This window comes from Rhinolophus ferrumequinum, assembly GCF_004115265.2.
Source record: "Rhinolophus ferrumequinum isolate MPI-CBG mRhiFer1 chromosome 5 unlocalized genomic scaffold, mRhiFer1_v1.p scaffold_110_arrow_ctg1, whole genome shotgun sequence".
NCBI classification, from domain to species: Eukaryota; Metazoa; Chordata; class Mammalia; order Chiroptera; family Rhinolophidae; genus Rhinolophus; species Rhinolophus ferrumequinum.
Window position 1 is genome coordinate 626,393 of NW_022680355.1, and position 27,442 is coordinate 653,834.

The window sequence follows — 27,442 nt, forward strand, 5'->3', positions numbered from 1 at the left end:
GGAAAAAGAGCCACTTCTATAAAAATCAACATTTTTTTTTTTCTGGGGGGTGGGGTGCGGGGTGGGCTGAGGCACAGAAAGGCCAGGCGGCTTACTCAGAGCCATCCCATTAGCCCCTGGTGGAGCTGACATAGGACACATGTCTTGACATGGAGTCAGACGTAGCATTTCCCAGAGTGTTACAACATAGAGCCCTGGTTCCATCGGAACTTAATAAGCTGGAACCCCCAAAAGAAGTTTGTGGTGTAAGAAGGAGGGATTTTCATGGGTTGGGAGGCCTGGAAGACTGGCTAACAGGTGCCTTCCAGGCAGGCCTCCTCAGTGGTTTTAACAGGGAAATGTGCCCATGTCTCAGATGGAAGTGTACTGGTAGGTGTATTCCAAACTCACATGACACAGAACCCTCCCCTCATGGAGAAACTTCTGGGTCTCGTGTTCCACGGAACACACTTTTGGGAATGCAGATTCCTCAGTAGGTGGCCCTTTGAGAAGACCATCCAAAATTAGAAATACAAGTTTAAACCAACCAAACTGCCTCCTTTCTTGTTCCCTTAATATGGTCACTGAGCTGGAAAGAACTTCTCCCAAACCACTCTGGGCTGAGCCCGACAAGGTTCGAGGGCCCTGACACTTGGATTCTGTAGTCCCAACTGGGCTCTGAATCACTGCCTCTCCCTGACAAGTGCCAAGAAGCCAAGAATTCCAGCCAAGATTCCTAACCTGTTTAATGAAACTGTCTAGAGCTTTCCGTGGATCAGAAAGTCAGCAGTGGGGAATATCCGACCGTTACAAAGGATCACAAGGTCCTGCTTTCAGCCACCAGGCTCTTTCCAACAGTCAGAATGGGCAGCTTCTGATTTTCTGTCCTCTCGGGTAATGTGATTCCTCCAAGTCAAGTTCAGCCCCCATGTTTCCATCGTATGTATGTCCGCGCAGTGCTCTGACTCTGATAATCTAACCCCACATTCTCCAATAAGAAATGTGTGAGTGTGGTGCCATCGTGACTTCCTGCTTTCTTTTCATCCAATCCCAGTTCCACTTCTCTTCTGCAAGGTGTGCCACTGATCACATGACTCCAGTTCCACAGAACTGCCGGAAATCGTCTGTGTACTTCCTCACCCTCCTCCTTCTGCTTCATGTTCTGAAAACATCAGAGCTGTCAGATCATTTCTCCCTAGCCTCTGTGGCTCCCTACCCAGTGAACACCTTTAAATAGGATGGAGGAGGAAAGCAGGCTTAATTCTACCAGAAATCATCCTTTCCATGAAAGACCGGATATAACTTTTCTTCCCTAGTCATTCCCCTATTCAAAACATCTTGGGAAAGGATCTCTGATTTCTCCCAGACAAGAAAAAGCTAAAGGAGTTCATCAACACCAAACCAGTACTACAAGAAATGTTAAAGGGACTTCTTTAAGAAGAAAGAAAAATAAGATAAAAAAATAGGAATAATAAAATGGCAGTAAATAAAAATCTATCAACAATAACTTTAAAGGTAAATGGATTAAATACACCAATAAAAAGACATAAGAGGGCTGAATGGATAAGAAAACAAAACCCATGTATTGTCTACAAGACACTTAGTTCAGAATGAAAGATACATACTGTGACTGAAAGTAAAGGGATGGAAAAAGATATTTTATGAAAATAGAAATGAAAAAAGAAAATCTGGAATAGCAATACTTATACCAGACAAAATAGACTTTAAAACAAAGGCTATAACAAGAGACAAAGAAGGACCCAGTAATTCCATTTCTGGGTATTTATCCCAAAAAACTCAAAACACTAATTTGAAAAGATATATGCATCCATATGTTCATCACAGCATTATTTACAATAGCCAAGATATGGAACCAACCTAAGTGTCCATCAATAGATGAATAGATAAAGAAGTGGTACATATACACAATGGAATATTACTCAGCCATAAATAAGAAAGAAATCATGTCATCTGCAACAATATGAATGGACCTAGAGGGTATTATGCTAGATGAAATAAGCCAGATAAAGAGAGAGAGAGACAAATAACTTACGATTACCCTTATGTGTGGAATCTAAAAAACAAAATAAATGAACAAGTGAAGCAGAAACAAAGGCAGAGATACAGAGAACATTTTGATGGTTGCCAGATGGGAGGGCAGTTGGGGAGATGGGTGAAAAAGGGGAAGGGATTAAGAAGTACAAATTGGAAGTTACAAAAGAGTCATGGGGATGTAAAGTACAGCATAGGGGATCGAGTCAATAATACTGTAGTAACTATGTGTGGTGCCAGGTGGGTACTAGACTTATCGGGGGGGATCACTCCGTAAATTATACAAATTTCTAATCACTATGTCGTACACCTGAAACTAATATAATATTGAATATCAACTATAATTGAAAAATAAAAAATTATTTTAAAAAAACAATCTCTGATTCTATCGCACCATTTAACGCTCTACCTTCATCAACTCATCTCTTGCAGTTGCACTCTTGGTTTCCTGTCTGAATTTCTTTTTGCATCTCTGACTGTACTGACATTATGTTCTTTAGATTGTAGGCTCCTGGGGGATGGGGGACATGCCTGTTTTTCTTTATTACACAGTCTAAAATACCGGCCATGACACCGAATAAAAGCCATCTGATAATGATCAAGATAAACACAATGGTTAACAGAACTTTAGGGCTTGGCTGGAAGAATCACCACTTGTAAAGACATTTTAGTCATCCATCTATACAGAAGACTAAGGAAATTATACTTACGAGGAAATACTTTTTAAATGTCACTCCACAGTGAGAAGTTTAGCCCACAGGATTCCTGCCATGAAATGCCTACTAAAATAACTGAGGAAGTCAGGAGATGTAGTCACAAAGTTCTAAGGTTTTCAGTGAGGTCCCAGTTAATTTGGCTTTGGGCACAATTAGCATTCTTCTCTGTTCTTTCTCCTTTCAGTTTACTGAACAACCAGAGTCTAAGATTAAGACTCACGTGCTTTTCCTGATTGCTGCGTGATCGTGTCAGAGGCTCAATGGTCGTCCAGCCCAGGCCCACATCACAGTCTCCGGGCTCAGGGGAGGAAGACATCACCTTACAAGCCTTACAAGCCATCACCCATGTTTTTTAGGGGTTGAGATTAGGGAAGAGTGGATACCTACCATTACAGTGAAGACTTAGGTCTGAGCTGGCATGTGCTGACCCAGCTCTGACTCCCTCTGTGAAACCCTGCGTCTGAGGGCAACAGCTGCCTTCAGAGCCAGAACAGAGACAACCAGCCCTGTGAATCGCCCACTTCCCAGGTGAGAAACCCGAGGCTTATCCCAAGTAGCATAGCAGGTGCCCCAGTAAAAAGGATGTATGAGTGCTACCCAGGGCCCATAGGACGTCAATGGCTGGCAGCTTTACACACACTGCGGCTTTAATGCCTCAGAACCGCCCTTCGAAGAACCCACTTTTATTTTCTTTGACTTACTGTCTTTAAAAAACAAACAAACAAAAGACTTAGATTCTAAAGCTTCAAGAGGTCGTTTGCTCAAGATTTCTGTCATAGACTGAATTGTGTGCATCCCCTCACAAATTCATAGGTTGAACTCCTCACCCCAATGTATTTAGAGGAGTAATGAAGGTTAAATAAAATCATAGGGTGGGACCCTAATCCAACAGGACTGGTGTCCTTACAAGAAGGGGGAGAGACACCAGGCATATGCACACAGGGAAAGGCGACATGAGGAGGACTCCGCGAGAAGGCAGCCAAGTCAAGGAGAAGGGCCTCAGGATAAAGAATCCCTGCTGACACCATGATCTTGGACTTCCAGCCTACAGAACTCTGAGAAAAGAAACGTCCGTTGTTTCAGCAACCAGTCTGTGGTACTGCATTATGGCAGCCTGACTAATAGAGTCACACAGTTAAAAAGTGGTCTGATGTCCAAGGTCATGCTTGGAGGCAGTAGAGACATCGTGTATCAACTTTGGTCTTGTTTCAATGAGCCTGAAGATTTATGGCGCCTGCATCTTTAGCTCCCGTTGTATAATAAAGAATCTGATTGACTTTTGTCCCTGGTTCCTGGAAGGAAGACGCTAAATCCCTGTGATTTCCTCAGGAACAGGAGTGTCTTTCAAATTACAATTATCTGTAATTCTGGTCACAATCCTGCAAGTTAGTTACTCTAATTCTCATTTTAGCAACAACAAAGCTAGGGTGCAGAAGGGCAAATATTTCCCAAGGCCACACACCATCCACATGGGGAGAGAGAACCGGAATTTGGACCCAGATCTGACTGTATCCTGTGGGCTTCATTACATCCATGCCTCCTAAGCCTTGGTACATATTTCTACGGGCCAGAGTTGAAACAAGAAAAATAAGGTTAGTGTACATGAACTTCATAAAGCTAAATGTGCCCTATTTTAAAAGACTCTTCTTTACTCTGCTTTCATATCCTTTTTAGTGTTTTCCTTTTTTATGACATAAAGTTACAATAGTTAGCAATATTTTTTTAATATCTTTACTTGGCAAAAAAAAAGAACACATTCCAGCCTCACTTTCCTTTATCATTAAATGTTCTGGTCCTTTATGTCCCCAAACCTGGGAAGCCCTGTCTCCCAATGGCTGTGAGCCACAGAGGGAAGCTCCAGAAAGGCACGCAGATCTATAGTCTCCTCTGTGTTCAGGTCTTATTGCCTCAAGGTCCAGAGTGTGGGGAAAAGCACGCAGGCCCTGAGGCAGACTGCTGCCCTCCATCCTACCGTAGCCCAGTGCAGGGTGGAGCCCGAGAACTTGCATTTCTAACATGTTCCCAAGTGATGTTGATTCTGCCAACCCAGGAGCACACTGAGAACCACTGGGTGCAGCCCATCCCATTAACTCTGTCCCCTTGGCAGCGCCTGGTTCTCAGGTATGGTCTATATGGTCTAGGGGGCAGCAAAGGTGTGACGGACGGGGAAGGGTCTTCCTCCACGATCAAAGAGTCAACAGGAGGAGAAACGCCCATTCCTGTTTTTGAATGCTGTTGTGTAAAGATGTGTGTGGTGCATGAGGCTGCTGCAGCCAGCGCGTGACCAATCGAACTGTACAGGTGGGAAGCCTGCAGAACGTCCACAGAACAAACGTGCTCGAAGTGAAGATGAATGGAAAGATTACTATTTTTTTCATGTTGATAAATACAATTTAGTGGGAACAGTGTTGCTGAACTAAGGATTACATGGCTGTGCAATCCCCTAGGATTTATGCGGGGGGGTCTGTGTGTGTCTAACAGAGCCGACTTAATGTCGATGGCATTCGCGGTATCACAATATTATCAGATTATGTAGGCAAATCTCGTTTTAGCACACTTTGCTTTATTGCATTTTTTACAAATTGAAGGATTGTGGTAACCCTGCACTGAGCAAGTCTATTAGTGCCATGTTTGAAACAGACTCAGGTGATGGTTAGCGTTTTTTAGCAATAAAGTGTTTTTTAATTAAGGTATGCACCTTTTTTAGACATACTGCTACTGCACAGACTATAGTGTAAATATAACTTTTATATGCACTGGGAAAGAAAAAGAATTCGTGTGACTCGTTTTATTGAAATAGTCACTGTACTGTGGTGTTTTGGAACTCAATCCGCGATGTCTCTGAGGTGTGCCTGTGTATCATTTTCTTAATCTCTAAAAGGTGAGTGAGAAGGCAGTGATTTACCCACCTCTCCAACTTACAGATATATGATAAAATGAAATGGAGAACTAAGGTAATTTGGAGGATTATTGCAGTTTTATCATGCCTTTGTATGAGCCTACTGATATTCTTTCTGGTGTTTTATAAATCACTGACACTATCACAAGAGTAAGGAAGGCTAATAACGGATTTTTATAATACCAACAGCTGGCTCACTTGAATCTAGTAACGTATCTTAGGATATATCAACACTTTAAAATATAAGAATCGTTGTACTGATCTATTGCCACCCTCAGAGAACTCTGCATGAGATTTTTAAATCTTTTCCACTTAAAAAAAATAAAGTGTTGACCAGTATTGAATGGGTAGTTGGGCATTTCTGGAGCCAAAGTTCTCCCAGGAATCATCAAAGATCGTTGGGATCCAGCAGGCCTGGTTAGGCGCGTGTTCTTCTGAGCCTCGCAGAGTCACACAGAACACATCTGAATGCCCCAAAACATCCATCCCACTCTGCGTTACCAAATCTGGCTAGCGCACCGCAACCTCTGTAAAGGACATGGTCCTGAACGGGAAACAAGCAGACGTGAACTTGTGAGAACTTGAGTTTGTGAGTCACGGGCTGGGAAACCAATCACTAACTGGTGTATAAGGGATAGTACAGTGTTTGTCTTCAGTTTTTACCCTCCCCCAGGTCACAGCCAATGCAATCTATTTGTATATAACTGTGCTTCAGGATCATTTCAACGTATAGCATTATGGATAGGCTCACTGATAAGATACTGGGCTGAAATCACCCCAGTCATGCTTTTCTGTTTCATCTCCAGGAATGATGAGTGATTAGCATGTTTTGACAGATTTGGAGGTCAAAACCAAATTCACTTATTTGGGTGGTTATCAGTACTTTGCACGAGTATGTCTCTCTCTCTCTTTCTCTCTCTCTCTCTCTCTATATATATATATAGATATATATATACACACATACATATGTATATGTGTGTCTATATATGTATATATATGTATATATATATATGTGTGTATATATATATATATATATATATATACGCATACACACACACATATACATACCGGGGATGTCCAAAAAGTGTATACACATTTTAAGAGATGTTATCTATGCTCAAGCAGCAATTCACGGTACTCAGATGTGTCTGGACACTGATGGCAACCACTTTGAGCACCTCTTGTCATTGCAGAAGTCAAATGTGACTTGTATTCATCTTTTGTTATCGGTATATATTGAGTATTATAATTTTAATACAGCTTTTTCCTTTCTTAAAATGTGTATACATTTTTTTGGCATCCTCTGTATATACTGCTTGTCCTTGTATGACCTTGTCATATGAGTTGTATATGACATTGGAAGGATTAGAAGTTCATGAAAAGATGAGGGGACAATGCATTGGGAAGCCTGGAAGATTCAACAGCTAAGACATTTTTGATAGACAGTTAACCCATCACTTCCCAAGAGAACTTACACTGAACTCTAAAAATTATCCATAAAGCCTTGCACAGGGTCATAATAGAGACCAAATCACTAGGAATAATACTAGAGTAAATTATGTAGCATTTCTCTCCAAAAGGCTGAGGTAGTTAACATTCCCATTTTACAGATTGGTAGCAAAGGCTAAAGGCTTGCCCAGGTTACCATAGCGACTAAGTGGTCCAGCCTGGGCATCTGATTCCAGCTAAGAGAGTGCCCGTGAGGTGCCAAGAAGTCTCTGAGCACTTCCTATGTTCCAATTCATTGACTCCTAATCACAACTCTATGAGGCAGGTATCAGTATCACTTTACAGATACAATTACAACAGGAAGACTAGACGCAGTCATCATTCCAAGGTTACGGACAAAGAAATTGAAGCTTAAAGAGGCTGTGCAATTGGCCAAGGTCATGGAGCTACTAGTGTTGGAGCTGGTCGCTCTGTGACCCTGGCTAATTTTGAACTTGGGCCAGGTTTTGAAGATAGGCCGTCTGGCCCCAGAGCCTGTGCTCTCAGCGCACTGGTTATAAGCTGCTCTCACTCTGGAGCCAGAGGCCTGATTTCGAATCAGGTCTCTACAATTTACCAGCTGTGCCCCTCTCAATACTTTCCTTAACTCCTCTGTGTCTACATTTCCGCATCTGGAAAATGTGGACAGTAACAGTTACCTCAAAGAGTTGTGGAGCTGATTATCAGGGGATGACAGCACCTGTAAGCCCTTAGAACAGTCTGGAACAGAGAGAAGTGCCCCATTAGCTAATGTGATGATTAATCACTAAGCTATCAAATTGCCCAAAGCATTTAAAAGATGGCTTATATCGTTAGAACTGGATTTACATTTAACTGTCAGGAATGTGTTCATTGCATAAAGTAAAAGAGACATGTATTTTCTATCATCTGGTTTCTACCTAGAATAGTGATTTCTAAACCCTGAAGTGTCTGCCGAGCCCCCATGGGTGGATCCCTGTTAGTCGTGGGGGAAAAGCCAGTGGGGTTCGTACCACCTGCACGTATATGACATTGGACAAAGGATTCTGCAAGTAAAAAGAAGTTTGGGAACCAGTGGTCTAAAAGATGACAGAAGGGACCCATGGTTGCTCTGTCCATCACTATAGATGCAATTTCCTACCATCGTCTAGTTCAGGACCTCAGTTCTGCTGGGCCAAGGGTGGCAGCTATGACAACACAGGGTACACCCAGAGAGGAGGCACTCAGGGGCGAAACTACCTTCTGCATCTCCTTAATATTCCGCTCGTATAAGGACAGGGTCCCATTATGGAGGGACAGGAGAGTCTAATTCAAACAGGATGAAGTACTGGAGGCTCTGAGAAGAGCTATGTCGGGAACAGCAGTTACGGAAGAATAAGCCGCCTGAGATGTACAGAACAGACAATCCAGAGCATGGGATTACAGAGGCCGGTGAGGAGGCTGCTACAGGACTCCAGGCAAACAGAGGAGGGACGGAGGGCGTGCTGATGAAGAGTCCGGGGTGGCAAATGTCTACACAAGGGTGATGGTGGGGATGGAAAAGGAAGGTCACTTCCTCACCAAGGGGAGAAAAACTCACAAGATTTCAGGACGGGGATGGAGGTGAGTAAGTCAAAAAGGAGTCTGGTCTGAAGCTTGGTTGCCTCGGAGGCTAGTGGGGCTTGCCTTCAAAGCAGGTCCAAGAAAAAGATGCCCTGGATTTGATGAGAAGTGGGGAATAATGGGTTTGAGTTGGGTATGTGGGATTTGGGCTGCCACCTCAGTGCTCACTGACACATACCCGGCAGGTGGCCGAGGACTGGAACTGGGGCTTTGGCAAGATTGGGAAATCTGAGTTACTTTAACAGTGAAAGTGTTAGTTCTGTGCTGGGTGAGTGAGGACACAGAAAAGCAGAGAGATTCAAGGGCTACGAGGAAGGCCCATTGGGGTGGAAGAGTCGGGAAAAAAACAGAAAGCAGCTTAGATTTCCTCAGACCTTTCGATTTCTTCTTCCTCCACCTCTGATACTGGGTAACTCCTTATTTCTCAGAAGAGGGCTTTCCTTCCTCTTTCCTTCCCTCCCTCTCTCCCTTTCTTCCCTTCCTTTTCTCCATCTGATGGGTGAGACACACAGCAGCAAAGGCTGCCCCCAAAATCCTCCTGCAGCCCCTCCTTGTAAGGAAGAATAGAGTGTAGTTGGTATAAATGCACGGAGAAATGGGGCTGTCCCAGCCACGGAAATAAGTAGTGAGAACACGCAGCCCACGGGAGGGACAAAAAGAACACCCTCCCCTCGATTTGTAAAAAGTTGTACAAAAAATAATCACTTATCTCCTCTAGACATGACCTCTTGCCCCTAAGGTAGGCCCATTTAGATCTGCATGGGATACTAGTAGACAAACAATAGAGATTTACCAAATGAGCAAGTGTTTAAGCAATGTGCCAAAAATCTATCTGTGAGTAATGGAAGAAAAACAGAAAAACACTCAGATTAACTCTCAGATTCCTGGGCCACCATCTTTTCCAGATTTTGCTCCGTTTCCACACGCTTCTTATTCTTAGGGGTATGTGTATTATGTGTTGTCTTTCCCCTATATACATAGTTATTCACATTTTGCTGAACTGTGTGGTGTATTTAGTTTTGACTGTCCCCCCCACACACTTTTCTTATCCCTCTTGAGTAGGGAGACAAAAATTAGGAGCCCACAGCTTGCAGGCATCTCCTGAGGTTCCTTATCTACAGACACTCCCATTGGGCTACCTTAGAGAATATGTGGAAATGTTTTCGTAAAGGGATCAAAGAAAAACATAACTCAGCAGTAACACAAAAGCAAAAACAAACACACGAAATCCACTTTCTGGAGGTTGTTCCTGGAAGGGGTGGGGATGTGCCGTGTCTTCTCCTCCCTTTCCTTTCTCTCCCTTCGCATTCAGTTGAAACCACATGAAAAGTCCTTTCAGTAGGACAATGTCGGCCAAATACCGGCCACTTCAATGGTTCCAATGAATACGTTTTAAAAGTAGTTACAATTAACATCAGGAGAATGGGGAACAGAAACAGAAGTGGGGTGACGGTGAGGAAGGAGGGTCAGATGGAAGAGAAGGACAAAGATGGGCCGTTTGCTCAACAACCAGAGTCTGGAGCCGACAGTCACGAGATGGTCTCGTCTCCTCACCCTCCGCCAGGCTGAGCGGTCTGGCCCTTGAGGTGTGTGTGTGTGTGTACCCTGACACTCCTCCCTCTCTCACAGCTCCACAGGGACACTGGGATTCTCCTTTGTTCCCAACCAGTGCAGAGCTCACCGCCTTTCCCATCACCGCCCTCGCTGGAGAAGGGAGATGCACAGGTCCCGCCCTCCTCACCAAGGCGGAAACTGGTTAGCTGCTCGGGTCAGTCCAGGGTATACTGTATGGTCTAGTTCTGATTCCTCCAAGCCACTCAGCGAACTTTTGATTACAGGTAGAGTGGCCTTTATGGTATCTGTCTCTCCTCTATCCATTAAAATCTATTGGCTTCACCATGTGCCTTTAAAATATTAAAGACTGTCTGCTACCCCCAGGGGTTGGAAAGACATCTGCTTGGCTCATGGATGGAGTGCCTGGCTTTGCAGCCTAATAAATGATGACGGCACTCATGGTGAAGTTTGAGGTCAGCCCAAAGCAGTGCTGCCTGACACCCCGTTGGCTCTTGTTTTATGAGGTGGTCTGGTGGCCTGGGAGGCCCCGGACAGAAGGCTCCTAACACCAAGGACTCTGGTCTGCGCCCAGCTTCTGCACGTGGCTTCCCAGCCCTGGCTGACACTGGACCTCCTGGTGGATTCAGACCAGACAGAAGCAGATGGCAGACCTGGCTCATGCGTCAGTGGTCGGGCCAGCAAATTGGGCCACCCATCTCAGCTAAGAAGATATGGAATCAATTCTATTTTTTTTTTCTCAATGACATATGCTTTCGGGGGAATTCCTGGTTTACTTGGGAGGGAACATATTTTTACAGAAGAACGTTATAAACCACAGAAGTAGCTGAGGACGGCAGGAGAGGATGAGTGGCGGGCACCTGGTGGGCACCAGGTCTGTTCATTTACTCAATGTAGCACAATTAGAGTTCCAGATTTTTTTTTAAAGTCGTCTAAAGGGTTGTGTTTTGTTTTTGTTGTTTTTCCCCGTCACAGGCCAGAATATTTAATTTACCTTCAGTGCTGCTTCACTAGGAGCTCATATTAACTTACTAACCTTTAAGGTGGAGTATCACTAGCACCCCCGTCCGGTGAAGTGATGAGATGGCAAGGATTTAATCTGCTTATTTAATCTTCCACACCTGATACCCTCAGGCTTACACATGATGTGAAAATCCTTCAGCATCATGTGTCACATGTTTAAATCTTTGAAAGTGAGTTCAAAGAAATGCGATGACCTGGGTAAGCCCATCATCAGTTCTCGACCTGAGATGAGGTGCAAAGTCTTTCATTCCAGTCACTTATATGCTGGTGTTAAGGGCCAATGTAGCAGCCACGTGAGAGGTGAACTATATCATGTCTCGGGTTTTCATTGTATACACTTTTATACAGTACAGTGAAAAGAGACAAGGGGACAACATTACAAGATCTATGTTCAAGCTGTATGTCCTACTCTGTGGACTCAAGCAAGTATTTAAACCTTCTGAGTGTGTTCCCTTCTCTGAGATAGCACCTAATTTACACAGTCAACATGAGGATTAAATAAGATACGCTCCACAGTCTCTACAGACAACTGTAAAATGTAGTTGTTACTATGGAGGACGACCAGTACATCTGGGTAACCCTAAATGATTCTACGTTCATAACTTTTTCTCTTCTTTAAATTATCTTTTTCCGTCCTTTAGAGATAGCTAGCTGTTCAACAGAAATATAATGGGAGCCACAAATGTGAGCCTAATATAAGATTTAAAAAATTTTAGTAGCCATATTAAACAAGGAAAAACAAATTGGTGAGATTAATTTTAATTATATATTTTCTTTAACCTAATAGACCCAAAATATTATCATTTCAATATGGAATCGTCACTATAAAAATCATTAGTAAGACATTTTACTTTTTTTTATATGAGGCCTTCAAAATAGAGTGTATTTTACACTGATAGCACATCTCAGACTGGCCACATTTCAAGCGCGCCAACTGTATTACACAGAGCAGCTTTACATCTTTCCTGATGTTTCTGTCCCACTGGTTTTCCCAAGTTAGGGACACCATGTCACATACAACAAAAATCCAGGTACTATCTTTAATTCCTTTGAAAAACACTGACTAGCTGAAATTGGCTCCACTTCTCAGAATCACAGGACACTTGGTTCCTCTATTTTAGCAGAAGTAAACAGTTATAATTGTGCTGCCAATGGCCACTGAGAGAGGGGGTCAGAGAGGAGAGACACAGCAATCCTAGAAAACTGCCTCACATCACCGAGCAGCTTCCTAAACAAAACAAGAAGTGGGGTTCAACTATTTTGAAAAGATATACACACCCCTATGTTCACTGCAACATTCTTTACAATAACCAAGATATGGAAGCAATCGAGGCATCCATCAGTAGACAACTGGATAGAGGATGTGGTACATTTATACAATGGGCTATTACTCTGCCATAAAAAAGAATGAAATCTTGCCATTTGCGACAACATGGATAGACCTAGAGTATTATCCTCAGTGAAAGAAGTCAGACAGAGAAAGACAAATACCGTATAATCTCACTTACACGTGCAATCTTAAAAAACAAAACAGAAACAAACTCATAAATACAGGGAATAAACTGATGGTCACTAGATGGACGGGGGAGCTGGGTGAAAAAGGGGAAGGGATTAAGAATGACAAATTGGTAGTTATAAAATAGTCATGGGGATGCGAAATACAGTATGGGGAATATAGTCAATAATGTGGTAATAATTATGCATGGTGCCAGGTGGGTACTAGACTGAACAGGGTGACCATTTCATAAGGTGTATACATGTCTAATCACTCTGTTGTACACCTGAAATTAATACTATGTCAAATGTAATTGGAAAATAAATTTAATTAAAAAAAGAAGCGGGGTTCACTGTGGCAGAGTTGGGGGGATGGAGAAGACTTCCATTTGTAAAAAGCTCTATTATCAAAGGGAAGACATTCTGCCAACGGAGAAGAATATGTGTTCTGAAGAGCTGGGGGGAAGCCCTAAAACAAAGGACCTCAGGTCTGTTTTCCTTGTCCTGGCCTGTCCTCCTATAAGACGAGAGACCACAGTGTCTTGAGCTTCAAGGGAACCTAATGAGGAAGGGCCTACCTCAGCCATTCCACTCTGGTGAAAAATCGATTCTATTTTTAGGCTACCCAAGAGAAAGAGCCTGGGGCCTTCCCTACTAAAGGCTTCCATCTATTGACCCTCAGTGTCAGGAAATGCTTCTTGATCTTAAATGACTCTTATGAAGGCTAAACCACATGTCCCTTTCTTTGCTTTCAAAATGCTCCCCTAAATATGCATTCAGATCAGGAAAAATGTGACAAAAGTAATTTTAACGGAGTCACCATATGAAGACAAGACTTGAGAAGTTGACTATAAAACATGCGTGGCACCGTCTTATCAGGCTCTGACAGACGCTGACTGAGAGATATACATGATGGTGGCCTCTCTTGTCTCGATGCAGACTTTTGCAAGGACATTTCTAATTGGTTGAAACAATTTTGGATGACGGAGCACAAGACATTATCTCTGGGTTGGATGGGAGCGTGATCTGGCTGGACCATCTGCCCCTATATCGGTGACCAAGGTTGACTCGTCACTGAATGCTCACATCACCACTCCAGCTGACCTTAAGGACAATATAAGGATTTAAGGAGTCACATGGTAATGCCCTGGGTGTCAGGGACCCGACTGTGGATTTAGGAATAAGCCTTTCAAATAAATCCTACTATGTGCACTCTTGACCTCTGCCCATCCCCCATAGGTAATGCAGGATTTACTCGGGGCAATCAGGGATTTGGAATCACAGATCCCACTTGGTAATCTCAAAGGGCGTTAGAAAAAGCATTAAATGTTGGGATTGTGGCCATTTTGCTCTGTAACCCAGAGATGGGAAATGCTACCGTGGCTGTGGTCAGGTCTACCACACCACAGAAAATCATCTCTGTGGCTGACTGGTTACCAGCATCCTCCTGTAGGAAGCAATTGTTAGTTGTTGATTCTGTCAGCTCGGTCTCTAACACTTGTGAGGTATAACCTTTGAGGTGTCTCTTACCTCCACAGTTAATGGCTGAAAAACTAGACCTCTGAACTCTGCAGCTACTCACGAATGTGTCAGGCAATCACCCTTGTCTAAACCCTAGTGCTTCTCCACGGTAGATAAACTTTTCCTCCATCTTATAAACCTTGTCAGGTAAACGTGGAAGCATCCGGACCTCCCATCTCCTCGACTCCAGATCAAAAGATTGTAAAGGGCATTGCTGAGTCCAAGGCTTGTTACAAACATTCTGAAATCGTTCTCAACACCCCCCACTTCCACCACCACCCCAACAACAACAAAACCTTCAGCAACAACAAACCCTATCACTTTGTGAACTTAAAATATCTACGAGAAGGGTATGAAGTCAAAATGTTTTACGCTATTGAAAACCTAAAGATGGGTCCAGATTGAGCTGGAGAATAGGGACTCCCTTTACAAAGGATTCTGTCAAAAGAACATAATCTTGGACAATAAAACTTTGTGGAGGAGAAAGAAAAGTCATATATGTATGTGGGTTTTTGTCTAACAGTTTTAACCTTATTTCTCCAAGTTTTTCTGAAGCCCTCTCTGCAACAATGTAGAAGGGAGTTCAGAATCGTTCCTTCTTTATCTTTCTTTTTTATTCTTTTTTTTTATTATTCTTTGTGTGTGTGTGTGTGTGTGTGTGTGTTAAACTAAATCCCCTAGTAAGGAATCATTCTGTAGCAAGAAGTCGTTTGGGAAAGTAGTAACACGGCACCTTAGGAGTCACCCATTCTTACTCAACAAAGATTTATTTAGTAACATCTGTGCCAGGCATTGGGCTGGGTCCAGGGGATACAGTGATCAAGACACAGACCCAGCCCTTAATTTGTTGCAGGTTCTAGGAAATGCAACATGTAAATAGGCAATGACAGTGTGTGTGACAATGAATTGTGACAGAGCTGTAAGAGGGAAACCGTTGGCGGAGGGGAGGGCAGTTAAAACCCAGACTTGGGAGAGGCAGAGGTTAAGGCCAGGAAAAGCCTTGGTATGGGGTGAGGGGGAAGCATCTTCTAAGCTGTCAGCGGAAGACTTAACAGAAACCAGACAGGTACAGGCATGGGGGTTGGGAAAGAGAGTGTTCTAGGAAGAGGAAATAAAATGCGAAGCCTGTTCTAAAAAGGGATGGAAAGAACACGAATGCCTCTTGTTTGGCCTAATTCAACATTTTCTTGATGGTGAAGGGCTGAGATGACTGCACATCAGTAATTAAATATCTTTTCTGTGACTAAGTCCTTTTAGGATGCCTCCATTCATACTTTCCCAGGGCGGGCTGGCCAAGAGACATTAACTTCACTGTCACTTGAGGTCTCATTTCCTGTTTCAGAGGGCAGCTGCGTTTTAAGCCTCCAAGCCTTGATATTAAAAAAAAGCATCTAAGACACAACAGACCATTCACCTGCGAACTCACACTGATTCTTAACGACTTAAAGTTCCAAATGCTTTGTTAAAGCTCCTGATCCTGCTAAGTGAAGAGATCACACTCACCCCAGTTCCCCTCTACTCCTTCACAGCCCAGATCCACGCCACAAGCTTGGCTCTTCATAAGACTCCAAATAAGGACATAATCCAAAATGTGGAAGAACTCTACACACATGGATAAATTAATCCCAGTATTTCCTTGTCATAGTGGAAAAATTATAAAAAGAAAAAAAACAACAAAAACCCAAACCCTTAAATGTAAACCAACGGGTGAATGATTAGATAATAATGGTATATCCATTTCTGGGATTTATGCAGCCATTAACAGAAATGACAATTTATAATAACATGGAAAAGGCTAGTAAAAGACACTATTAGGTGGAAAACTAAAATAATAGAGTTATACATTCATTATGATTACAACCATGTAAGAAATACAAATATGAAGACTACTGGAAAGAGATTTGCTAAAATGAGAATAGTATTTGGCAAAGTAGTTGAATTAGTGTGCTGTGATATTCCCTACTTCCTCTGTTTCCTACGTTGCATGTATAATGCCTTTATAATTTAAATCCTATTAAAAGTATTAACTCTTTAAGTTAGGAATTGGAACATTTTGAAATCCAAGCAGCATGTACACGGAAACACAAGATCAGAGTATTTATATGTGATTCCCCACTAAGCAGTATTGTTCCCCCCCAGTGAATTGAGCGTCTTGGCGTCATTTCAACCTACTGATAAACTGTAGCTTCGTCATGGCAAAATGTGACGGATGAGCACTGCCCTAGGAATCTGATTGACATTTGAGAAGATCAAGGAAATACAGTTATAAAAGTAAGAATCGAACAACAGATTTGGAATTAAGTTCTTTAAATCATGTTTGGAAACGCCAGCATTCTTTAGGGCCCTGGGTAAAACAATGGTGTTTTCAAGAGTACGCTAAACAAGCCCAGGGACTATGATTCTAATTCGTTCTCCAACTTCTCTGACACTAATGTGTTCTTAGTTTGAGGATAAATTGATTGATTTCCTGTGTCAGTTTCTCCAGATGTTCCACAGAGACAGCAACGTTGCCCCCTGGGATGGGGTAAGGAAGTCACTCAGCTCTTAGAATGGAGACAGAGCCAAGAGATCGCGTCTCTTCCGTCACATCTCTGAAAGCTTAACTTGAAAATAATGAACTGTTTTCTAGACGACTCAATCAGTTTTAGTTGCAGCAAGAGTTATTTAGGTTATATTATAATTAACTTCTTCCCCGCAGAAAGAATAGCTAATGGCAGTTGTGGAATTTCCTTTTCTAGAGATTTGCAACAATAGGTTAGACGTACATCTGGCCTTGACTGCCTAAGGCGTGGTGTACAAAGAAACAGAATGAACAAAAATAGTAATCACACACACAAAAATATCAGGGTGTGTCCTACTCCTCCTCTTATAGATTTTCACAGACAGATTTAAAAACATAAATATCCTCCCCCACCCCTCAGCTGAATCAAAGTCTAGACCACAATGGTTTCAGAATAAACTTAAAAAGTTGGCCAAAAGCCACTTACCTGTACTAGGAGTTCCAGCTTCCTGTCATCAAGAAGATGTACTTGACATCGACGGCCCTCCGTCATCTGAGAAGAAAGAGAAATGATGGTCACTGAGAGTCGAGCAGCCTGACAGATGGTTAGAGGGTCCCCCAAACTGGACTCTACCAGCACATTCCTCTGGGCAAAATTTCCTCAAGGAGTTGGTGTTATACAATGCCAAGAAGCGGCAGGATTGGTTCATTCATTCAAAAATATTCATCGAGCACCTCCTATGTGCCAGGCACTATTCTGGGAGCTGAGCGTAGAGCAGCACACAAGACAATGTCCCTGCCCGCATGGAGCTTACATTCTTCTGGGGGAGATGAAAAATAAATTAGCAAATACATAACATAGTATCGGGGGGTGGTAAGTGTTATTCACTATTGAGTCACTCTTCCATTCAATAATTTTATCACCATGCCTGAGCGACGGAGTTCAGTATATTGTCTCTGCTACCTCTGGACTTGTCTCATGTACTGATCACCAGGGAGCAGCTGACTAACCACTCCTCTGGCAAGTGCATTTGACTTTTGTTTTAATTCTCCTGTCTCCTCGTTTATGATCAGTACTTTGGACAAGCTTCTGCTCATCTCCCTGACCCTGTTTCACACACACAAAAATGAGTGGGCTTGGCCCAGTGGCTGCTGGTGACTATTCAATAAATGAATTTCTGGACCCAAAAAAAAAAAAAATCTCTTAACCTGTAGCATTTTCTGAAGCCCTGGCTTCACCCTCAAAGAAAATCCTCTGAAGAACAAGGCTTTTCACAGATGGCAGCTGGCCACCACTCTCACCAAAATTGTCTTGCTGTACCCCAAATATCTTGAAATAGTCTGATTTCAAGCTATGGTCACGTCCACACTGAGTATTTCCAACAGATACAACAGACATAAATAACTTGAAGAGTGTAGATGATAGACAAGTACAGTAAAATAATTAGAAAGTGATGGATTTTGAGTATGTATTACCTTTGTTTTTAATAAAACTCTGTTTACATAATTAAATTTTAATAATGGCTATGTCTTACACCTGGCATGCAAAATTCCTGAAAATGTAACACCTAGTATGAACTGCGTCCTACCCACTGTTTGGACTAGAAGATCCATAAGGTTCCTTCCAGCCTTCGTATGTTTAGATGACTCTGTAGCCCTCACTGAAGCCAGCTTCTCTTTTTCCCCAGCTACCAGCCACTTCATGTGGATCCAGAGGAAGGATGCACTTTCCAGAAGGATGCAGATCCAAAGGAAGGAGCAAATCCTGGCCTCGCCTCGTTGCATGGCCATCAGGGTCCCTTCTCATGAGCCCTTTCTCCAGGAAACATGGAAAGATAGCCTCTTCTTGTTCAACAGGGCTTATTCTCCAACTACCAATACATCTAAAGCTGTCATGTGCTCCCATGAGAAAATCCTCTGAGTCCTTCCTCTAAAGAAGCCAACCCATCAACCTTCAAAAGTCAGATTTCCCTAATTATGGGTTCTGAACCAAAAAGCAGCATGTCCTAGTAGGATGGGGCTAAACAGTGTCTTGAACTGGAGTTATAATAATGACTCAGCAGTACCCAGCTCTCAAAAAAGTCATCAAGGAAAGTTTTACATACTCATAAATACTCTAACAGAAGTTGAAATAGAGTTAAAATTGTGGGAAAACTTCAGTGCAAAGGATTTCCATTTTGCACAAATCAGCAAAAGCAGGCAGTTATGGACATGAGATGGGCCTACGCAAAGTCTTTTTTCACTCTCTGAACTCTTAACTTCTGGTGTTAATTGTCTTAGCACGAAAATGACCTCAAACTCCATTAGAATCCATCAACCTTGTACACAATAGGCATCTGAGCCAACGGACTTAATTAAAAAATTCATCAGCTTCAACAAAAAGCGGGATTACATCAAACTAAAAAGCTTCTGCAGAGCAAAGGAAACCATCAACAAAACGAAAAGGCAACCTACCAGATGGGAGAAAATATTTGCAAATCATGTATCTGACAAGGGATCAATATCCAAAATATTCAAAGAACTCATACAACTCGACAGCATGAAAGAAAAAAACAACCCAAACAATCCAATAAAACAATAGGCTGAGGATCTGAATAGGTATTTTGCCAAAGAGGACATGCAGATGGCCAACAGGTATGTGAAAAGATGCTCAACATCACTAGTCATCATCAGGGAAATGCAAATCAAAACCACAATGAGATGCTACCTCATACATGTTAAGTGACTATTATGAAAAATATGAGAAATAACAAGTGTTGACCAGGATATGAAGAAAATGAAACCCTTGGTCACTGTTGGTGGGAATGTAAATTGGCGCAGCCACTGTGGAAAGCAGTATGGAGGTTCCTCAAAAAATTAAAAATAGAACTACCTTATGACTCAGCAATTCCACTTCTGGGTATTTAACCAAAGAAGATGAAAATACTAATTCAAAAAGATCTATGAACCCATCTATGTTCACTGCAGCATTATCTACACTGGCCAAGACATGGAAGCAACCTAAGTGCCCATTGATGGATGAATGGATAAAGAAGATGTGGTACATATATATTATGGACTATTACTGAGCCATGGAAAAGAATGAAATCTTGCCATTTGCAACAACATGGAGGGATCTTGAGGACATTATGCTAAGTGAAATGAGTCAGACTGAGAAAGACATGTACTATATGATCTCACTCATATGTGGAATCTAAAACAAAAAAAGAACTCAGATACAGAGAACAGATTGGTGGTTGCCAGAAGTGGCGGTGGACAGGGCAGGGGAAATGGGTAAAGGTGGTCAAAAGGTATAAACTTCCAGTTATAAAACAAATAAGTCCTGGGGATGTCATGTGCAGCATGGTGACGATAGTTAATAATACTGTGTCGTATATTTGAAAGTTGCTAAGAGAGTAGATCTTAAAAGTTCTCATCACAAGAGAAAAAAATTTCTAAATACGTGTGGTGATGGATGTTAACTACTTATTGTGGTGATCACTTCACAATATAGACAAATATCCAATCATTATGTTGTACACCAAACATTAATATATAAGGCAATTATATTTGAAGAAAAAAAGAAAGAAAAAAAATGTATAAAGCCAATGAATGTTTGCTAGAAAAAAAACATCCACCATCTTCATTTCAGTCATGCTCCTATCTAAGTTCAATAAAAGCTGCTACAATTTTAAATTAGACTAAAATACGTGCTACCAGACCAAAATGTAAAAACAATTCTTTCATCAGTTGACAGCAATGGCATAGGTACTTGGAATAAAATTTTAGATATTCAGCAATTCGGTTCTTTTTAGAAAGAACCTAAAGTCAGTAAGAGTGGAAGTTCTAGGAAGGAAACTGCTATAAGCAACCGACGTAGCACTTTGAAATTACTTTAAAAACATTTTTCACAAGTTTGAGAAAATTCTCTGAAGGGTGGGGCCAGGGGAGAATTTTCTGAAAGAAATGCGCTTGTCCTTTGCATCTTTAAAACAGCAAGTTTTGAGCTTCACTGTAGTGTGAAAGGTTAGGGATATAAACACATTCTTGAATTTCTTATTCCCATTCTAATAAATTTTATAAAAACAGAAAAATTGGTGTCTGAAAGACATTACTGTATCAAATAAAGTTTTAATCACAGTAATACAAGGTAGTATATCATTTTCTCAAAATATTTCAAAGCATGCCAAGTGTGACGTGACACTGAGTTCATACCCACGTCTAAGAGTTTACCCTGAGGTTCTCATTTTCATCTGGAATATAAAATTCTCGTCACATTAATCTCACCTTATCTGCTCAGCACTTGAAGGAATTAACATGCATGGAGATGTTAAAATCTACCCAAGGTCTTCCAAGTTCATTCTTCTCTTTAATAAAGCCCCATAGCTAAGTCCTGGGGAATTTATAAGCACGTTCCCTATTTTAATAGGGAACTTACAAGCTGCCTCCCTTTTTGGCAGTATGTTCCTGAAAAAAAGTCAGCCCAGAAACATGAGTCTAAACAGAAACTCAACTTTGAATCATCATGTGTTTCAAAGGACAACGTTCTATGGACAGCAGTGTGTGGTTTCTCCTCAAAAGGGGGACCCACTTGTTCTGCACTGAAGTAAGATGGGAGTATCCTGTTATCAAGTTCACAAAGGTTTACCATTCTGGGTGTAGACGGAAAAAGAGTGGACATCTGTAGCTTTGTCTGGCTTGCCAGGCATATTGAAATTTCCTTTGGAATACTAACAATTGTAAATTAATACGGCTTTCCTTGTTTTCCTTTTCAGCTTCTCAGGCACAATTGGAGAGCTGGCATCACCCTCAAAGGAAATCCTTTTGGAGAACAAGGCTTCTCGTAGAATTCAGCTACATAGCTGGCTACCACTCTAGCCATAAATCGTCTCATTACAATACAAATCTACACCAAACAGAGGTCTGCCAAGGGTGCTATGAGTCTATAGAACGTATCAAAAAGTGTTATTTTGAAAGTGAGATGTCAACCCATTTATCCAACTTTGCTGTGAAGAAACACATTGAATCATGAAAACCATGCAGAAACATGGAAATGCATTTATGCTACTAGCTTAAGTGAGCAGAGCAGAATACGAAATGATATGCATAGACAGCCAATAAAATTGTGCATATGGACAGGCATTAGGAGGCACAAATAAAACAGTTGATGTGCTAGGGTAGTAAACTTCTGGGTGGTTCCCCTCCCCCCCAAATATTACTTAACATGTTTTTGTTTGTTTTTGTTTTTCAGTTAAAAACTGTAAGAAAAAAACTATCTAGAAAAACGAATGACAGTGTTTGAGGTCAGCCATAGGAAATGTAGCCTGAGGAGCTTCTTTCTCAGCAAATTTGTTTTAGATGGCCCATGTTTTTAACATATCAAATCAAATTAATTAATTTACAGATGAGAATTACAACTGTCACATAGGTCAGAAATCGGAAGATTTAAAGTCTGACACATTCTCTCCCTGCAGGTGGAATTAATAGGAAGCCAATTGTGAACAGAAGTGGTTCAGGGAACACAGAATCTCAGAGGGGGGATTTATAAATATCTGTGTTCGAGGGCATCCGTCTACAAAAGCCTGATTTATTCCTGATGGTGGAAGGCGCTACTGTGCAACTGTGACAGGGGAGTCCCCCTTCTGAGGGATTTACTGAAAAAGTAACTTACTAGCAATGACAACCCCAAGCAGTGGTTTCAGGGTGCTTTACATGGAAAGGTACAGGGTATAGATAGAGCTCGGTCTGTGAAAATACGCTTAATTATTTTCTCTTAAACTCAAAACTAAGTAATACCCATGATAATATGTTTCTTTTTTATTTTCTTACTCTTTATCTTTTTATTAAATTTATGGGGGTGACATTGGTTAGTAAAATTATATAGGTTTCGAATGTACAATTCTATAATACATCATCTATATATTGCATTGTATGCTCACCACCCAGAATCAGTTCTCCTTCCGTCACCATATATTTGACCCCCTTTACCCTCATCTACCATCTGCCCTCCCCCCTTACCCTCTGGTAACCACTAAACTATTGTCTGTGTCTATGAGTTTTTGTTTGTCTTGTTCACTTGTTGCTTTCAGTTTTATATCCCATATATGAGTGAAATCATATGGTTCTCGACTTTTTCGGTCTGACTTATTTCACTTAGCATGATAATCACAAGATCCATTCATGTTGTAACAAATGGCAGTATTTCATCTTTTCTTACAGTTGAGTAATATTCCATTGTACATTATCACCCTTATCTCTATACGTGTTCTCTCTCTCTACACACACACACACACACACACACACACACTTCTTGGATGTCCTCTCTTCCCTTTTTCTTACCCCTTGCCAAACAATTTATATACTACGGTATATACATGTAGAGAAAGTGCTCTGAAGAAATAACCCTAGTTCCACTGTTGATAACATTTTCATAGAAATCTAATGCAATTGTGCGAATGACTATAGGGTAACAGATCCTGAACTTAGAAAAAAAGAAACACATCGTTTTTAACAATAAAAACTAAAAAATATTCAATTAACACATGTCACCATTATACGCCTGACACTAATTCATACTGAAACTGTTATCACTGAGACACTGCAGGTGGGGTGAGGGAGGGGGTGTGCATGGGGAGGGGAGCTGCTCCGTGTTCACAGGCCTGCCAAAACGTGTTAACCTGGTTACCGCGTGCCTACTTATTCACGTCCCTGTGCGCAGTAAGTTACCAAGTTGTGATGCATATTCATTTAGAGACAATACCTTTAGGAGACAAGAAGAAATATTAAAGGCTCACGAGAATTGTATAAAAGGAAGAATTAACATTTCCAAACATGCTTTACTTAGGAAAATTATCCAGGCTCCCCCAAACAGCCGATTTGATTTACCATCAAATAGAAAATTCAGGTTTCAAAAGCATCCTAGCCGAGGCCCAAACACAGAGACTTCAGTCTTTCAGCACGCCCTCCCTACACATGGTTTCCTAAGGCACAAAACGTTGGGAGGCCCGGATGTATGACTGCAGCACCTCACCGTCTGCCCCTCGACCCAGGCCATTTTATGGCTCAGAAGGAAATTCCAGAGTCGTGACTACAACTTCTAAGTGTGACTCAATGTGGGGGTCACCTCCTCACTACACACCCCTCTCTCTACTTCAGTTTCCTCCTCCTCTATATGAAGGTCCCACGACCTATCTAGGTACCAAAATGTTGCAAGATCATAAATCCTCAATAATCTAGAGACGATCACATCCAGCAGATGAATGAACGCGCCACGTTCACAGTGGCTTCAAGAAACTCAACCCCACAGCAAATGTACAGGTAGAAAGGGCTTCAGGCAAGTTAAAATTTGTATAAAAATACGCATCCGTGTGCTGCCCATGAACCAGGCCTTCACAGAGCAGGCTCCCCGGGGGCCCTGGTCATGTCTGGAGAGGGTGCCTGGAGGCCCCGTCCTTCTCCTTGGCAGCAGTGGCTCCTGGAGTCATCCTGGATTAGCGGGCAGTCATCCACAGAGAGCTGACAGGAGGCGTCCTGAGCCGGCCTACGAATGGAGGTTTGGGAACATCAGTGTGAGCCCCGTGGGACAATGCTGAGTGGAAACAACAACTGCCAGACCACTGTGTGCACCACAAACGGGAGACGCAGGTCTCTTGCTAGCACAGAGGCCTCACCTTCTTCCCTCAGCAGGCTCAGGGTATTTTTCTTACACACACACTATTCACGGCACAAGTGTTCATGCACACGTCCTTTAAAGGGAGCTGGGTGAGGTATGAACCCTGAAGAAACAAAACATGCAAAGAAGCAGCAAGGACCTCTGTACTCATCTGACATCCCACACTTCTTAAAGTGAGGAAAGGTGAGCGAAAACACCTGGTCTCTGTCCAAACACGGAGTTTTGGCTTCCGTATCTTAGTGACAGAGTGTTTTGGGTGGAATGAAGATGCTTTTTCCAAAGAAAAGGCAAGTATCTAAACTTTTTTTGGTTTTGATGACAGTACTCGGAATTTTTATAGTAGAAAAGGAGACTTGATGAAATTCAAGGAATTTCAGGTGAAATTCTGGTGAAATTTCAGGTGAAATTCAAGGAAAACAGGCAGCCAATAAAATTGTCCACAGGGACAGGTATTAGGAGGCACAAATAAAATAGCTGATGTGCTCGGGTCATCATATACTTTTTTTTTTTTTTAAAAAAAGGATAAGGTTGACTATGGATCTAAAACAATAGCCTTTGCATGACATGGAGACTTTAAAAGTAAAAATTTGATAACATAGTAAAACTAAATTCAATGGGAAAGTGAAGACTGAGACGCCCAAAGAACACAAAGTATGTGCATGGAGATGCCAAAGGAGACCAGATTTCAGTATAGCATATACAATGTGTTAAGGGCACAGTACATGATACGTACTATGTACATAGATGAGGATGTGTCATAAACTGATAAGGACAGAAGTGGAGAACAGAAGCTGAGGTTTAAAACAAGGAAAGTCAAGGACAATGAAAGATGTGTTCAAAGCAAGAACATAGGAAGATCGAGGAAAGGAATGTTTTCATTGTTTGGTGCCAAGGGATTTTTGTTAAAAGATGAGCCGCTGAAGTACTCAGTTCCTGTTTTGTTTTAATCTTCTCCACCAAGAAGGCAAATGGCAGGACTAACTACTAAAAAAATATACACCAACTGTACCGCTTTCCCCGAAATAAATTCCAGGTGTTTCATGAAGTTAAATATTACCGTGTTTCCCCGAAAATGAGACCTAGCCGGACAATCAGCTCTAATGCATCCTTTGGAGCAAAAACTAATGTAAGGCCGGTATTTTATATTATATTATATTATATTATATTATATTATATTATATTATATTATATTATATTATATTATATTATATTATATTATTATTATATTATATTATACCCGGGTCTTATATTATAGTAAAATAAGACCAGGTATTATATTAATTGTTGCTCCAAAAGACTCACTAGAGCTGATTGTCCAGTTAGGTCTCATTTTCGGGGAAACACAGTAAAATTAGATAGGCAATAATTTATTAGGTCTTTCTAAGCATAAAAGCAAGGGATGAACCAAAAGGGAAAAAAATGTAAAGATCTCACTACATTAAAAATAATTTTTTAAATCAAGTAATTATACTCCACAAAGCACTGGAAGCAAAAAGAAAAAACAAATCCAAATTTGAGGGGAGGACAATAACTATAAGGATGGGTTAATGTGTTAAAGGTAAAGTTATTTAATTAGTAGATAATTACAAATTAATTAGAAGCCCGCTAATGCCCTACAGGAAATAAACAAAACTAAAATGCAAATGGCTGAAAAGTTCCTATCACTTGACTTAGTAGTTTCTCTTCTAGAAAAGAGAGCTATCTATATTTCTCTAGTAATCTAGACAGTAATCTAGTAATCTATTTTAATGAAATAAGAGAAATGGGGTACAGGATTATATGTAATAATGACCACTACAGTGTGTGTTCATTCAACAAGTGTTAATTGTACATTTATTATGTTCCAGGGATTTTATTAGACATAGAAGGATGGATATGGATTTTGTTCCCATACCTAAGGAGATTCCATGTCCAGTAAAGGAATTCCCCAAATTAACAGGTGAGTAGTGTAATCCACGGGACAAGACACTATTGGGCAGCAGGGAGTGGGGAGATCCTAACCCACACGTGGGGGATTGGTCCATACTTAGGTGAGGGAGTGGTATCTGCAGAACAGAACGTCTGGCAGAGGCCACCTGATGTAAGAAGGCCTGGCATGGGAGAGAACATGGAATGTTCTGGAAACAAGAGCCATGTGGTACAGCTGGAGCACAGAGTGGTGGGTGGGTGAGGAGTAGTGAGAAATACAGCTGGAAGAGAGAGCCCTATTTACGGTAACAAGAAGGAGGGGCAACCATATAGCCAATGAGCTGAGGATGGCTAAATCACTGATGAAATAGTACATAAGTAGTCACTGAACACTGTTCTCAAACGAATTTAATCCTAACTGATGCAGAAATAAGGGGAGTCTGGAAAGAGGGCTCAGTGCCTAAGGAGCTATATATAAGCAGTCGGAAAACTAAAGAGATACTAAAACATACTTTCTCAGCATCTGTATGACCCCACCAACAATTTGTAACCAGACACAGAAAGTGTGCTGATCAAATTTACAGTTGACACAAACAGGTTTAGATGGTACCTTCAAAATTTTTAAATTGGGATCATATTGTGTGTAGTTTTGTATCCTATTTTCAGTTCACAGGCTAGAAACATAGCATCCTGAATAATGGGTTTAAGAGGCCACCGACACTCTTCTGTGGCTAAACCATTTCTGGAAATCTGTGTTTCAAATCTGGACACCGTATTTTATGTAGGACATGAACATTTAAAAAAGCTGGAGCAGTGCCAAAGAGGCGTAATCAGACTGGGTAAAGAGATGGAAGCCATGTCTTCTCAGGACTGATGCATAAGTAGCAGAGGCTCTCGTGGTAGGATGACCCTGTCATCTACTGGCCCTGCCAAAAGACTTTTGTGTGTGAAAAGGGAGCTCTCATTGATTCCACGAAGAATGCACAGGACAGGTATAAACTGGACTGTCCCGGGCATGCCTGTGGGTGGGGCCTTGCTAATTTGATGATGCAATTGAT

The 27,442-nt window shown here is 41.6% G+C and overlaps 1 protein-coding gene across 5 annotated transcripts in view; it reads right to left on the reverse strand.

Annotated features, from left to right (window-relative positions):
• FRMD4A (FERM domain containing 4A) overlaps positions 1–27,442 on the reverse strand; it is a 564,004-nt gene that overhangs the window by 170,439 nt on the left and 366,123 nt on the right. For all 5 annotated transcript variants that reach the window (XM_033100573.1, XM_033100571.1, XM_033100572.1 and 2 more), the window contains one exon: positions 17,313–17,378. In XM_033100573.1, coding sequence (XP_032956464.1) covers positions 17,313–17,378 — 66 coding nt within the window. The remainder of the gene's footprint in view (positions 1–17,312; positions 17,379–27,442) is intronic.